General features: G+C 34.6%; 2 protein-coding genes across 2 annotated transcripts; both read left to right on the forward strand.

The window, feature by feature from the left end:
• The first annotated feature begins 749 nt into the window (after positions 1–749).
• Positions 750–2,248, forward strand: LOC133291423 (protein WUSCHEL). Its single transcript, XM_061489688.1, has 3 exons — positions 750–1,119; positions 1,244–1,341; positions 1,889–2,248. The coding sequence occupies exons 1-3, from the start codon at positions 750–752 to the stop codon at positions 2,246–2,248; spliced, it is 828 nt and encodes a 275-aa protein (XP_061345672.1).
• Positions 2,249–14,306: 12,058 nt separating this feature from the next.
• On the forward strand, positions 14,307–14,621 carry LOC133291410 (protein SMALL AUXIN UP-REGULATED RNA 12-like). The gene has a single exon (XM_061489674.1). It carries the CDS (start codon positions 14,307–14,309, stop codon positions 14,619–14,621), a length of 315 nt encoding a protein of 104 aa, XP_061345658.1.
• The last annotated feature ends 2,230 nt before the right edge of the window (positions 14,622–16,851 follow it).

Below are 16,851 nucleotides of genomic sequence, written 5' to 3' on the forward strand. Positions count from 1 at the left end.
GACCATATGCAGAGCAACAAAAAAAAAAAAAAAAACCCTAATGGAAACACGGCTTATGTATTGGTTGGGACCCATGAGATAGATAATAAGTTCACAAATACATTTTTACCCTTCACATTTTTCAGGTAAGTACAAGAATATCTTTGTAGCTTGCTGATTCGACTTAATTATAAAGTTGAAAAAATAAAAAAAATATATGTAGGGGCCATGTGTGATATCTCCATCAAAAGAAGAACCTATTGAACTCCCAAATCACAACCCGCATCATTCTATTGCCATTCATTCATTCATTCAGAACATCTACTTTTTTTTCTTTCCTTCCATCCAATATATATCATTTCATACCTCATTTTTCTACCTCTCACCGCCTCTCTGTGTGTATGTGTGGAAAAATGCTTTATTTCATACCTGGTCATGCCTTTTCATACAAGTAATTCCTGGTGGTACCCTCACTTTCTAAGCTCTCTTTTGTCCCTTCCCTTTTTATGAACTTCACTCTGTCAACTTCAGTCCTTCTCTCCCAGATATTTTCTGTGATTTTCTCTCTTTATCACTCCATGTACCATGTGCCTCTTCTTTCCCACCCTAGTATAAGTTTATAACCCCATCATCCCCTTCTTATTCCCTCCAATTCACGCACTCTCCCTCACCTAACCTAACACCTCTACTCTCTCTCCCTCTCTTTATCCAAAACCCAACAATATTGTTTTGTTTGCTTCTCTTTGTTTTCTTCTTGTTTTGAGTCCATCATGGAACCTCAACAACAACAACAGCACTCACCAAACGAGGATGGCGGCAGTGGAAAAGGGGGATTTCTGAGCAGGCAAAGTAGTACACGGTGGACTCCCACAACAGACCAGATAAGAATATTGAAGGACCTTTACTACAACAATGGAATTAGATCCCCAAGTGCAGAACAGATTCAGAGAATCTCTGCTAGGCTGAGACAGTATGGTAAGATTGAAGGCAAGAATGTCTTTTATTGGTTCCAAAACCACAAAGCTCGAGAAAGGCAGAAGAAGAGGTTCACCTCTGATGTTCCCATGCAAAGAGGTGGAACTAATGCTCCTTGGAAACCTGAAGACCCCATTCACACCAAGTATTCCAACATATCTGCCGGTAAATCAACCATATCTTAACCTCTCTCTCTCTCTCTCTCTTAACTTACTTCATTAGCTCTGGACCTTTTAAGAGGAACTAATTAATTGGACGTATATCTTATATTGTTGTCATGTTTTTATAGGGATCACTTCGGCGTCTTCTTCTTCTGCTGAGATGGTTACTGTTGGTCAGATGGGTACTTATGGGTATGGATCTGTGCCCATGGAAAAGAGTTTTAGGGTAAGTTAGGATTACTCTGGAACTTTATATGGACCTGAATATAATTTTTAATTTTTTTTTTCCCAAATGAATTCCTAGCTTATGTAGTTTTGTAATGCATTGAAACGGAAAGCATATATACATGATCCATCATCACAGACTTTATGGATCCGTGTGAGATTGGAGAGTGCACAAGGACGTGATAGTCTACCACTGTATTTCATGACCCATGTGATATCTTATTTAACAACAAAAAGGAGCGACAATTCACGCATTTACATTGTTCAATACTTGAAACTTCCATAAAAGGAAGAACCACAATATTGGTCTCTTGAAACTCTTCTAAAACGACAAAGTTAAGCATAAAGGAAAACTTTTCATGAAGTTAAAGTTACATTTCTCTTGAAGCCAGCAACTTGAGAGAGGAAGTAGCATGTTTAAACAAGGAGTTCACTAGTTATCTCGTAACATGTTACTAGTTTTAGAGATCTTTTCTGCAAATTAGTTTGAAGCATGCATTTCAATCAAGTTTTCATGATCCTTCATTTGTTTTGAACCCTTTTTTTAGGACTGCTCAATATCAGCTGGAGGCAGCAGTGGCCATGTTGGAAGTGCCATAAACCACAACTTGGGATGGGTCGGCGTGGACCCCTATTCCTCAGCCTACGCCACTTTCTTTGACAAAATAAGGACAACTGAAGAAACCCTTGAAGAAGAACAAGAAGATGATAGTGCCCCTGAGATTGAAACCCTCCCTTTGTTCCCTATGCACGGTGAGGATATCCATGGCTATTACAACCTCAATTCGAATTCTTCTAACTATGGTGGTGGCTGGTATCAGACCGAAGATGGGTTCAAGAACGTTTCTCGTACTTCCTTGGAGCTTAGTCTCAACTCCTACACTGGCAGATCTCCAGATTTCGCTTGAATGCTTATGTCCTAGCTCCCTACTCAACTTATTAATTTGAATATGATAGCTTTGCTTAGTTGATTATCTTTCTATAATCAGTTTTAAGCTCTGTATGTTGAGTTAGTTAAGGTTAATCAGTGGGAAAATGTAATGGTCTCGTACTGTACTCAGTCAAGAGTTGTTCCCAACTTGACACATGTCATGTTGGGAACTTAATGGACTGACACTGACTAATTAATTATGATTATGTTATTTTGTCCATCTCACACAAACATTCTTTCATTTATTTGCTAATTGAATGATTGGCTTTAGAAAAAGATAATAATAATGATAATGGAAGTTAAGTTTTTCCGTAACTAAACATAATAAAAGAAATAACAGTGTTAATCATATGCAACTACCAACTCTCATAATTGTCATATTTGGCTTGGAATATATGAAGGATTTGAGTACTAAACCATTTTAGTCTTTTTCATTGACCACATTCAAGAACAAGAGAATCAGCCAGGGCAAATCCTGTGCATCAAAGAAAAGTCACTCGGTCATTTTCTATGAATCTGTGATGCATTAATGACCTAATTTTTAGCCTAAGGTTAATAGACAGTGTGACCTGTTTCTGATATTATTCTGATTATGGCGCGTGAGGGTGTACACCACTCTCGACAGAGATCTATGTGGGGACCACTGAAGCCGTCTCGGTCTTAAGCCACTGACAACTTGTACGGTAAGTTTGGCTTTCTTTTTTCTCTTAGCTTTATCTTCTTGTACAGCTTTATCTTTCTCTGAGCATTTTATGGAGCTATCTATCTATCTATGGACACAGAGACAGACAGACAGAAGGATATGACTATCAAATTGCATAGAGAAACAAAGAATGAACGGGTCCGTTAAGAAGAATTATTATGAGAAACCATAGACTGTGCCAAACTGCGACCCTGCAACTAGGAGAGTATATATTTTGAAGTTTGAACCCACTTAATTCGTAAATAACGCATAATTATTCGGTTGTCGTCACCGTAGTTAATAGTGGCCCGGGCCTCCAAACCCTAAGTCCATACTTCTATCACACCAGGCCCGGTCCACCAGTAACCTGTTCCATTATGTCCTTAAGTGTCAAGAATTTTGGGATACACCACCCCAAAAGCTAGCTCAAAAGGTGTGAGTGTGTAAGGCCTTATAAAGGTCACATCAATTACCCATACAATCAATGTGGAACTATATATCTGTAGGAAATCTTAGATTTATGCGGAAGCGGTTTAGAACCTAGTACATTGATATGCTTACCGAATCATCCTTGTTTCACAATTACCTCTCGGTGCGCAGGTCTCGTGTTAGGATTCCTCTTCACGAACAGCTCACCTCAGCGCCGCAGCACGAACAACCTCCTTGAAGCTGGACTGTGGCAGATCTTCCAAACTATCTCTCGAGGAGGAAGGGGAAGTGTGTGGGCACTGATTAGATTCTGAGCTTGCCTCTTTCTCACAAAAAAGACCTTGGAATGCTGATGACTTAAGAGGTACTATTTATATGGGTTCCAAGAAACCCTAGCTCATTGGGCTCTAGGTTCCTTGGGCTCTTCTCATACTAATAACTCATTTGGGCTTTAGTAAAAGAGCAAACCCAACAATATCTCAACACTAAGTATAGTCTGGTGCTTGGATGAAATTGTTTTATGATTACAAAAAGTTTAATAAAAGTGTCAAATATTTATTACATTCGCTAATAAAAGTGTCAAATATTTACGTACCGGAAAATATGTCACATAACTTATCATTGAATGAATTGAAGTTTTATCATATATATTCTACAATAATTTGTCAGTATCTATGTGATTCCCCCATGTGAATGTGGGGGAAGGTTATATAAGACCGCTTCCGTGTGAGGTTAAAAGATTATGGAAATATGATATGATCCACATAGCTTGTGGCAAGCGCACGAGTGTTAACCGAGAACAGAAAACTAGGATTCAACAACCACAAGCTTCACTTTGATCTGTTAATTTTGATTGCGATGATTGAACAAACGTAAAAGGCTTACATTCGCGAGTTTAATTTGGATGGACGCTTTTTCTTGAGATGGTCCCATATACGCGAGGAGAGCATGTTGGAGATAACGAGTTTGACAGATAAAGATTTAGACGTGCTTGAAGTATTACACCAAGAGACAAAGAAATATAGATTGAAATGTTTAACAGTGTTACCTCCAGCTTAACAAACCTTAGATATAATAATTGCTATTGGACTTCAGCCTATATGGATCAAAATAACCATGCTTTCACCTATTGGACTTATACATAAACATATTATTGAATTATATTATTAATGTATCCCACAGAGCACAAGTACTGCTTCTATTCCTTATCGATAGAAAGGGATTTAGTTGCGAATCCAGTAAGATCTTTGAAGCTTTTTGAGGCATGGAATACGTAAAACCCTTTAGCGGCAACAAGAGGCATATCATGCATCACACTTTTTCAACTAAATTTTTGTGTAGTGTTATGTGAAGTCGGTTTGCAGCCATATAACATTAAAGCTAGCTCTGCTTAATTGTATGACCTCAGGCAAAAAAGGGCCAGAAAGAGAAAAGAACACACGAGCAAGACACTTTGGCTACGGTTGGATTGATAAAAAGTGATGACATGGAGGGACATAAAATTAGTTGCAATTGTTTGAAATAAGCTGGTATGGAACGGAACCCATCTCATTTCATCCAGTAACTCTTAACTTTTTCTTTTTTCATATTTGGAAGTACATGATGGACCAACTAATTAGTCTTCTTCCATATTTTATCATAATATATCCAAATAATAATATAATAATTTTATTCCATTAATTCTATCATATTCAATTTCATTCAATTCCTATCATTAAATATCCCAACAAAGCCAGGTTCACCATCCATTTTATACTCAAGCAAAGTTTTCTATACATTTCTTGATTTCTTCCGTATCTCCTTTGGTCCACAACAAAAATTGAAGAACAGCGAACAATATAATCATTCTATCCTTATTTGACAAATAATTAAAGAATGTGGGTGTCTGTAACAAAAGAAAACAACTCTATTCCCTAATTCTACATCTCCTCCCCATGGCACAAGAAACCCATTTCCGTGTATAGAGCCCTGACAGCGGAGGAAAGCAAATCACAAACTAGGACTTCGATCTGCAATCAAATAATCATTCTGCCGTGTCATTATATAATTTATGATTATATTATCCATATAATTATTTTTAATTTCATCTATTTTATAAAGAGATATATATATATATATATATATATATGAGATAATTTTTTAATAAATAACTTAATTAACGATACTATATAATAAAAGGTTAAATTATATATTAATATGTATGTTAATGTGAAGGACCAATTGATAGAATAATAATAATAATAATTTAAGAACTAAATAATAAATTTCAAAATTAATAATACCAATTAAAAGTTTCGAAGATTCCATGATTATATATAGGGTTATATTTATCTTATTTTACATGATAAAAACAATTTTTCTACACACACAAAAGAGGGGTGGATTTCACCATTATTTTTCTCTCTCTTCCCTTACCTGTAGGTCCCATTTGTAATTTTATTTTTACAATATGAGGTAACTATTTTCCTACAACATAAAAAAAATATTTTCCTTATATATATGGGTTTAAAGCTTCTAAAATTACTTTAGATAACTTTATTTAATATTTACCAAAATACACATAAAAAAAATATGTGGGGTCCATAAAATCCATTTGAAGAGAAGAAAAAGAAAAAGAAAATATTAGCCCCACATATTTTTATTTGTGTATTTTGATGAACATTAGATAAAGTTATCTAATTTTAGAAACTTTAAAACTTATATATATATATATATATTTCTTTGTGTTTTCAACTCTTGCTGTTATTACAAAAGTTGGAGATGTGCAATAGAGAGAAAAAAAAGGTGGTGTCCACCATTTTTTTTTTAAAAATTTTTTTTCTTTTAAGTCAGGTGCAGGGGAAAATATTTCTGCAGCAACAGAAGAAATATTTCTTCATTTTTCTTTTCTTTTATAATGTTACAATGACACTCAACTATAGGTAGGTGTTTACAGGACGTTCCAGAATCCAGGAGATCGTTGTTGCCCTCAAACTGTAGGAAACAAGCACAACCCTAATGTCTGTTTAATTAGTTGACACACAAGAGTTGGAAAATGATGGATAAACGTAATAATTAATCCTTTTTATAAATTTTAATAATTGAAAAAGGTATACTTATTATCATTTTAGCCTTACTACTCTTACTACTTGTTTGATTATCATTAGATCAATTTGAATTTAAAATCAATGACGATAGGTAATTTTTTTCTCTTTTTCAACCGTTGAATTCAAATTGATCCAATAAGAATAGGTAGTGTACCGCAGGGTAGATGTGTCCCATGAAAAGTGAAATACGTTAATATAGGGATACTCATAGTGACAATGGTAGAGACCAAAACATTGTAGAGGCTTCCCATAATGTGCATAAGTGGGTGTGTGTATGGCAAAGATGTCTCTACAGGGGCAGAGTAACAACATAGATAGAGAGTGAAGAAGAAGATCTCCCTCCATGTGTAAGGGGGTATTTAGAGAAGAGAGCCCTTTTTAGTATGGAAGACCGTTGGTCAGTCCCATTAACTGTCTCATCAAGCCATGTCTTGTCCTGAGACAAGGCATGCTGCCCACTGTCTGTGTATAGGGGCAGCAGTACAGGAAAGAGAAATGTACCAGTGCTAAGCCTCTATGACTTGCCATGGGTATCATCTAAAAAATTCTAGATGTGGACTTCAAGAGATTAGATCCAACCGGTGGGCCTAAGGTATGCATTCAGAACAGGTAGTAAAAATAATAAAGTTAAAATAATAATAAATATAACCGCCCCCTTAATAATATCATAATCTGCTGCTGAAACGCCAACTTATTCGTCGCTTGATAATATTAGCAACAGTGACTGGATGGGCTTCATTTCTTAAATTAAGTATACCAACTTGGGCTTACACATTGGCCCGAATTTCATAATAAATATGTTTAATTTATACTAAACTTATTATAATACTTATAACTTATTTTCGTTTAAAATCTTTTACAATTATATTTTAATTATTGATTTTTGTTAATAAACGGTTATTATTTTCGCAAATCAAACTCATTAATTAATTATTAGTTCGCAATAAATAATAACCGTTGATTGGCAAAATTCAACGGTTAAGATATGATTGTAAGAGGTTGTAAATGAAAATAAGTTGTAAATATAACCTTCCTCACTTATCATATATTGTAACTATTATATTTCCTTAGAAAAATATTTAGTAAGAGATTTCGCTCTTTATTTAATTATCTGGATATCAAATTGCTAAGAGTCTGCATGAAATTTAATCTTCATCAATTTGTTACATCTGGCGTAAAATACATTGATTGAACCATTTCAAACAAAGGACTAGCAGATGAATTCTGAACAAATATATATCTCTACGGTATAATAAACACATAAAAAAATAAAATAAAATTGTGTAGCATTCGTACAAGAAAATAGGGGAAGTATTATAAATGCTACACTTGATAATAATTTTAAAATTTTGAATTATCAAATAAAAATATACCATAATGTATTTATTTATTTGATTAAATATTCATTCATTGATACATTAACGTCAGTTTCAATCTCAATAAATTACCATTATTACTATTATTAAATTTTATCAAACATATTTGTTATTTGAATGTGTACAGAATGAGTAATGTATTGTCAAATAACTGAAAAAAAAAAATTGCTATCACAGCCAGTACTTATATAAGTATAATTGAATGGGGGAACCTATCTTTACCTCTAATTACTTAAGTTTCATATGTTAATATATGAACTGTTGGAGTTCAGTTCATAGATGTATCTCTTAGAGAGAGTGAAGTTGTTGGTATATGGGTGTTCATAGTGATAATGGTAGAAACCAAAAGCACTGTTGAAGCTTCGCATTGTGGTGTACATTAATAGTGGAGTGTGTGTGAATGACTACATTTGTGTAGAGTAACAACTCATGGAATGAGTGGATGAGAAGATGCCCCTTTCATAGGAGAAGGGGATATTTCGAGACTACTCTCAAGTGTGAGAAAAAGAATGTATAGCTGTACCACTTAATCAGTCTTGTCCCTTTGACTAAGCAGTGTACAGGGACAACATAAAAAAGTAGGGGATTATATACTGATGAGAGTGTCCTCTAAAAAATTAAAAATTATAGATATGAACATTTAATGTTGAGCCCAATAGACTTTGCCTAAAAAAACCTCCAGAACAAGTTATAGCTTAAGAGTTAATTTGGTATCCAACTAAAAGAAAACAAATTAAGGAATCACCATTTTTTTTCTACATGTAATTCATTTATGTTTCAGTTTTATTTCAAGAATAAAAAAAAAAATGCCTTCATCTAACCAAACGGGTCCAAATCACACACTAGTAAAAGATTCTAATTCACACCTTCACTCAAAAAAAAAAAAAAAACACAAAAAATGGGTTGATCCATTAATTCGGAACTAGAAGACATAAATGCACGTTAATTTGCATCTACTACTTTGTCCAGTTCCAACAATACCCTGTCAAAAACAACACTAAGAAAAGAGGAAAAGAAGAACAAAATAATGAAAATATATCTATACACTACTCCAACTTCACAAATACATAAAAATCTCGAATTCTATATCTACATCCTCACACGCTGCTGATATCACAAATTCATCACATCAAATTACAAAGTAATTAGTTTTCCCCCCAAAAAAAAGGAATGAAAATGATCGGAAAACTGGAACCTGGCTGCCAACAAAATAAGGAGGGCATTTATGTGTTACATGACATGACAGACACTGATACGACGATCTCTGTCGTGTCGTCGACGGAGCTACTAGCACTAGAGTGACGGTTCTCATCGGTGTCGGAGGCAGCCTTTTTCTTAATGAACTCGATGCAATCTGCTACAGCTTCGCTGTGGTGAGGATCACAAGGGCTATGACGTCGTTGCCGTCCTCCGTCACCGGAGCCACCGCGATTGTTGGTTGCCTTTGAAATAGCAGACAACATCATTAAACGGAGCACTGCTTCCCTAAGACGCTCTAATAAGGTCATTGGCGATGGACTTTTGTTCTTGCACGTGCTGCTTTTCAGCCTGGGGATGCATTGACCCTTCATCATTTTCCTGGGACTACCTCCCTCTTTTACTTTCTTCTATGCTCGTTTATCGATCTGTTCCCTGAGACTACCTATTTATAAGAGAATCTATTGCATGGAATAATGATTCATAAATATATGTTGGTATGGTTTTATTTAATATTTTTCTACCTTTTCATTCAATATTTTACTATTCTGGTTTGAGCTTGGCAGAATGACCCTATTAAGTTTTTAATACAAGGGGAAGGGGAAGTAATGGTAAAATTGTTCCTTCATGACTGAAATGTTATGGGTTCGAATTTAAGAAATAACCTAACTAGTCGGATTTAACGGGAAGTGTTTTTTTTTGTATTCAGATTTAAAATCATGATTATTAATTAAACTGGAACAATCTCATACAGTTGATGTACTCGCACGGTGGTAATATGTTAATATTGTTGGTCTTATGTGTGAGGCCTTGGCTGGCTTGGAAACATGTATGTTGCTAGCTTGTGGTTCACTAGCTACAAGTTAAGCCTAGTCCAATATGTACATGTATTTTATATATGGAATCTATAGCTGGGTCTATTTACTTTGGCACTCCAACTAAGAAGGTTTGACTATTCTCTCAGTACTTAATTAATTGGTACTATTTGTTACTTCTTGAACATAATCTTATATTTTTTTGGGTAAGCAAGATTGAGGAAGGGTCTGACGGTTTATTTAGATTTGATTATTCCTATAGTCAATGTCTGTCTCTAGGTTTGTTAAACAAATGTGTATGTGTACAGCACAATAACAACTTAAATTACGGTGGAAGTTTATATTTTGCGAATGGCCAATGGCTTATTATGAGCCTCACGGATTTAAGTGGAAAGACGAGCAATGCTCATGTTACTCTTGTATTCAAATTTTGTCTTTGACTGGGAAGCCCTCACATGGTTACATGTGCTGGTTTACATTACATTGTATCTGTTTAAATGCACACACCCGTTTTTGCTTTACTGATATGGTATCAATGACTAATTCTCTTAAATATTTAAACCTTTTAAACTAATTAATGATTAGTTTAACATCTGACAACTTGCAACTTAGGATTTCCATTTTATAGTGCGTGGTGTCTGTAGGAACTATTGGATTTATACGGAAGCTATTTAAGACATAGTACATTGGTATGCTTACCGAATCATCCTCGTTTCACAATTGCCTCTTGACGCGCAGATCTTCGTAGAATCACCTTGTGTATGATTTTCCTTTACATACTGTTCTCTTCTGCGTTACAGCACAAACTCACCTACAGTTCTCTTCTGTATCATAACATGAACAGATTTCTCTAATTCAACATATCTCTCTGCTCTATGGTAAACCTTTCAAGCTATCTCTCGAGGGATAAGGGAAAGTGTGTGAGCACATTTTTATATCTGAGTTTATCTCTTCTGTTCATTGATCTAGGAGGTTGATGATTTAAGTGGCAGTATTTATAAGGGTTCCAAAAAATCCTAGCCCTAAACTCATTGGACTCTAGATTTCTTGGACTCTTCTCATACTCTTAACCCATTTGAACTTTAGTAAAATAACACAAACCCAACAATGTCATCGCTTGGCTTTCCGAGGCGATGTTTTATGTTATTCGTGGGGTATGTCTGGGTTTGATATTACTGTAATTGGTACTGTAGTTTTTATTTTTAATTAAAACTTTTTTACACCATCTTTTAATTATTAGAGAGTTAGAATCTTTTTTATAATGATTGTTGATTAAATTTCTTTAATCACTTGACAATACATGATTGAGAGATAGTATAATTTAAAGAATTAAGTTATATATTAATTATTACAATAAATCCTAACTTGTCAGTGACTTAATAGATTTGATGTACAACTACTCTTTTTCCTACCAATGCTGTTCTTCTGTCCTTACTTCTATTATTTCTCGAAGCTATCACGAAGAAATGCAAACTATTAATGGCATTTCAAATGTATTTGTTCTTAATTAATATTTGCTTATAGCTTATGATGATATTTTGATAAAGATGTGCCAGCTTCTGTTTCATAGCTGCTATAAGCACAAAATCTGATTCTGTAAATTGGGCATAAGGTTTGTGTTGGAGTTGTTATGAACGAAAGATTTTTTCTTTTCTTTTTCCACGTGAGATAGTACTAGTAATGCAGTAAAAACAATAGTCTATAAGTGACTTTAGATGAACTTCAATGTATTAGATAGCGGCACATATATAAAGCCTGATAGTGTTATTGTGAGAAGACTTTGTCACAAAAATTTCTTTCTTAATTTTTCTGAACTAATATCATTATTCATCAGCTTAAATAATTACCTATATTCCCTCATGGTTAAAATTTTGAACTGTGTACTTCAAGTACTTTCTGTATGGAAAACAACACTTGTACCTACCTCCCATTTTTCTTTTAATAGCCTAGAGCAAAGCTTATTACATGACAACGATTATTACAGGAACTGATGCTGGCAGAATCGTTTGGCAGGTAATGAGAGAGTTGCTATGTGTTGATTGGTTTAACTGTAAACCTTCACTGTTTGAGCGACCTTAGAGCCTGCCCTGTTTTGTCTTATATAAGAATTTGGGAGACAAGAGTAACATGGCTTCACATGTTTATCATTTGATACGGCCACACTTCATCTATAGACACGGAAGCCTTCTGTTTATTGCGTATTATGCTATGCCTATTTTTGACAATGATCAAATATCCTCTAAATTAGAATATTTTCTTGCATATACCAATTTTTTTTTTTTGTGACTGGCTGGTTGCCAATATGAAACATGCATTTGTGAAATGGTCTTCATACCTTCTTCATTGGGCTGAAGAGTTTTAGCCCAGCTCCCCTTTCTCTTCTCTCCCTTTTGTTACAGGCCTGTCTAGAAAGGTTGCTTTTGCCCGTTGTTTGCATAAGAAGAAGAAATATGGTAATATCCAATAATTGACATTATAACGTCCGGTACAACATATTCCATGGAGCCCAATTTGAAGGGAATTTTAAAAATTTAAGTTTTATCAACAGTCTCTCTCTTTTTTAGTACAATATCAACAGTCTCTCTAGTTGTTTGATAGTGATGTCATTGGAAGTACAAGAAGAATGAACATAGTCTCAAGTATTATCTAGTTTTACTCTTGAAATAAGAGTTTATTTGGGGTCAGGAACCAATCAAATCTAGAAATGTCACAAACTCAACCCAACTCAATTCATAAGCATCCTAACTAGAACAATTGTAGTTGGAATAGTTAAATTAGCTTGAAATTAGGTTCTCTCATTGTTTCATTCTTCTAAGCGAAACTGGATTTTAAAACGTGTTTTAGTCTCATATGCTAGATGAGAGAAAATGGCTTGGGCATCATTCTCAACTTTCATGGTCCAGGGCTAGCGCAAGTTGGTATTCTTATTGTACATGATTACTACAAAATAGTAAAAATACCGTTCGGACATGACACCAAAAAGACAATATAATTGAATGTTCCGTTATTTGGTTTCTTGGTCATGTACTATATACAGGTTTTAAGCTCCAACTCTATCTGAAAACGATTTTCACCTTATGTGCATAAACCTAATTAACTAATTAGTTACTTAATAACTTTCATTAATTGTGGAAGTACAGATTTGGTGAGTGTCTAATAACAATTGAACTAGATTATACCAAAATTAAAAAAATATCAATACAAATATCTTGATTCAACCTTAAATTACAGGGAACATTGACCAAAATGTCACTGTTCACCAATTTTTTTACCTAAATGCCATGCGAACAGTGTTATTTTTCAATATGCCATGGGGGCAAGTTCGCTACCTTGTGTAGCAAACTCGGTTTGCTGACGTGTCACATTTTTAATGGATAATAAGTATCAAATTTTAAAAAAATAATAAAAAAAAAAAAATGAAGGTCGCCTATCATGTAGGCGAACTTGGTTAAAATCAAGTTGGTGTCCACTAGAAACGTGACACGTCAGCAAACTGAGTTCGCTACACCGGGTAGAGAACTTGCCCCCGTGACAGATTGGGAAATAACACTGTTCGTGTGGCATTTTAGTAAAAAAGTTGATGATCAGTGACATTTTGGTCACTGTTCCAAATTATAGTTTGTTAGCTATAAGGAGTATTTATATTTACATTTGCAAGAGATTGATTACGTAATTCGAACCTTTGTTATGATATCTGGGTCGTAACTCGTACAGCAACAACGCTAATCTCCAAGGCTCCCATTCATATTAAAATCTTTTAACAATTAACACCATGTTTGCAGAACTGGGATTTCACTGTAGCTCTTCCTCAGTTAAGCACATGAATGAAACCCTTATGAATCCAATTAGCATGAATATGAAGTTATGTTACTACTAGTTGTGTTTAAACGGGGCTTAAAGTTAAAACATATAGATGCATTGGTGCATTTTTCTATTAAAATAAAATCAGAAAACCCATATTTCTTTTAAATCAAGATCACCTATAGTAATAGTTATTATGCCATTAACCCTTGTATGAATTTATTAGTGGAAGTCCTTTTGTTGAGAAAATAAAATAAAGGTTTTGGATAATTATAAGGCTAGTGCTGAAATGCACCAGCCACCAGGAGCAAGAAATGATGGAAAACAGAATGTGTGCATGTGGAATTTTCCAACATATAGGATGAGTGATTACAAACAAAGTGCAAGAAAATTTTGGGTTTAGAGAACAATTGGCCCACGTTGTCTAATGGTGTTGGAACTTGCGTTCCCCGGTAAACAAGTTTAGCCTAAAACACTTGTGGTTTGCTCTTAGTCCCCACACCCACATGACTCTGGTCCTATTTTGTATTATTCTAAACCATGATAAATACCTCTCCACTCTCCCCCAAAATCCACACTTCTCTCAGCTTTAGTTCCCCAAACACTTCCCGCTAAAAAGATCAAAAATTGAAGGTTCAAGAGCAAAATAATGGCCATAAAAAGATCCAATAAACTACCACAAGCTGTTGTTCTCAAGCAAATTCTCAAAAGATGCTCAAGTTTTGGAAAGAAGCAGAGCTACAATGAAGAGGGTCTTCCTTATGATGTACCAAAAGGCCATTTTGCAGTGTATGTTGGAGAGAACAGGACCAGATACATTATCCCAATTTCATGGCTGGCTCACCCTCAGTTTCAAAGTCTGCTCCAAAGAGCTGAGGAGGAGTTTGGCTTCAATCATGATATGGGACTTACCATCCCCTGTGATGAAGTTGTTTTTGAGTCCCTAACCTCAATGATGAGATAAGAAGGAAGGAAGGACTTTTATGCATTTGAGTAGTGGAGGATTACCAACATAAATTCCTTGTCAAGCGGTTGTTTACAACTGAAAATTCCTTTGTCAAGTGGTGGTTCTGACTTGGTCATTATTATTAACATTAAACGTTCGGTAGTGTAATTGTATATAGTATATAGATTGATGTCCAAGCAAATTTCCTTGGCAATATCATTTGTATCTTTAATGAGTAATTGTTTAAATGAAGCAATGTTCTTGGTGAGGGTATTACCTCGTTCTAGTTTTTTAAACCCTCTTTGCTTTAGCTTGCATTTGCTTGCTTGACAAATGAAGGTTGAAAAAGTAGTTGTTAAGTCCAAAGAAATTGTTTCAGCCACCAAAAAAAAAAGGAAGATTTTTTCTTTTGAGAACTCTTAAGTTGGAGCTCTAAGATAAATATATCCAACACAGAACTAATTATGGGGGTTTTCCTTGATGACCCGGTGTTACGAGTAAAAGGTGAAGAAGCAAAAAAAGAACGCTAAGGTTCTAATTACTCGAAATTGGAAACTTTTTATCCTCTTATGCAAGGAGCTTTTGCAGAGAGAAATGGGGTGTAGGGTAAATTTTATAGTTAGTTTCAGAGTCTTTTTGGTTCTCAGCAAATTTCACGATACCCACTTTAGTCCCTAGCAAATAAAAAGGCTTATCGTGGTCTCTAAGAAATTCAAAATGGACTCATTTTAGTCCTTTTAGGGACTGATATGGGTCTTTTTTTAATTTGTGAGGAACTATGATTTCAACTAAATGGGTCCATTTTGAATTTTTTAGAAATCACTATGAGCCTTTTTATTTGCTAGGGACTAAAACGGACATCATAAAATTTGATAAGGATAGAAAAGAATATTTACTCTTATTTTTACAAGCTCTATTTTCTCAAATCCCAAACAAGATTTAGGTGGCACCAGTTACCTGTGTTCTGATATATCCATGTTTTATACTTGACCCATTATCTTGCAAGTACTTTGTAAAGATGAAAGTGATGTATCAATAGTTGAAAGTAGGGATGTAGACAGGCTGTTGTACCATTCTAAAACTGCAAAAGTTTATTAGCATTACGAAATGCTATATAAAACTACATATGTGTATACTTAACTGATCATTATGTCACATCCCTTTCGGATAAGATCCGGGGTAAGCTAGTCTCTCTCTCTCTCTCTCTCTCTCAAATGAAGGTATTTTATTGACCAAAAGAATTATCACTGCAAATAGCACAAATAGTGAGAGAAATAGCCACAATCATGTTTAGCCTTGCATGGTAAAAGACTTCATTAACCACTACTTCTTTTCATGCATTGGCTTCTTGCTATCTCATTCTCAGCTAACATGTGATCTAAAATCCATTTAACCGAAACTGAATGTGTTTAATTAAACTTCTCATCTCAGCCCTTGATTAAGGAAGTATAGAGTCTTGCGCCATTTGTTTGTAATTTATTTATAATTTTTTGAATTAAAAAGTGTTTAATTTTTTTTTTATGGCATCATATAATATTTAAAAAAAAAAGTTTTATTCACACGCACACTTGATCCTAAGGTGGACATACTAAAAAATGTTTAATTTATTCTTCCACCCGACATATAGGACAAAGCACCTTCCCTTACATTTAGAAGTGCTGAAATACTCAGCACTACTTACAAACTCCATAATTGACCACAATTAAATTATAGACCTTTCACAAAAGCATCCTTAATCTCTTAGCAACTTTGTCCATTTGGTGCACATGCAAATGGGGTCTCATTGTCCATTAAATGGGGTCCCCTGGACAATTAAACCCTTAATCTCTTTGTCCCTTCCTTGATTAACAGATAACAAAATCTGTTTACCTTAGCCACACACAAATAAAGCAAAAGTTCAGCTTCTTTTCTTTGATACCGTACGTTAGGCTGCTATGGACAAGTGGGTTAATAACATAGAGTCACAACTCCAGCCCGAGTCGAACCGTGGTCAAATACATTTTCTTGAGTAGCTTAGAAATTTTTAGGTTGCTAATTACCCACTATAATGTCATTTAGATGTCTGCGTATATAGAGGACAAGGAATTAGGAATTGATTAATTACTGAATAATTGTCTTAGCCAAATGATATTTTTAGTAATAATTATTGACCGAAAGAAAGAAACAGACAACAAATTCAAATAATAACAACACTTTTCCAGTAAGGAAATATTGACAAGTTAACTACTGAAGTTCACATGTGAAAGTA

Source organism: Gastrolobium bilobum, unplaced genomic scaffold (assembly GCF_033153095.1).
Source record: "Gastrolobium bilobum isolate Gb01-03AN ecotype WA unplaced genomic scaffold, APGP_CSIRO_Gbil_v1 utg12132, whole genome shotgun sequence".
NCBI lineage: Eukaryota > Viridiplantae > Streptophyta > Magnoliopsida > Fabales > Fabaceae > Gastrolobium > Gastrolobium bilobum.

Bases quoted from the DNA above. Each gene is read 5' to 3' on its own strand.
- LOC133291423 (XM_061489688.1), top strand. From the start codon at position 750: ATGGAACCTCAACAACAACAACAGCACTCACCAAACGAGGATGGCGGC. The intron at 1,120-1,243 runs GTAAATCAACCA...ATGTTTTTATAG, and splicing joins GTATTCCAACATATCTGCCG to GGATCACTTCGGCGTCTTCT. The intron at 1,342-1,888 runs GTAAGTTAGGAT...CCCTTTTTTTAG, and splicing joins CCATGGAAAAGAGTTTTAGG to GACTGCTCAATATCAGCTGG.
- LOC133291410 (XM_061489674.1), top strand. From the start codon at position 14,307: ATGGCCATAAAAAGATCCAATAAACTACCACAAGCTGTTGTTCTCAAG.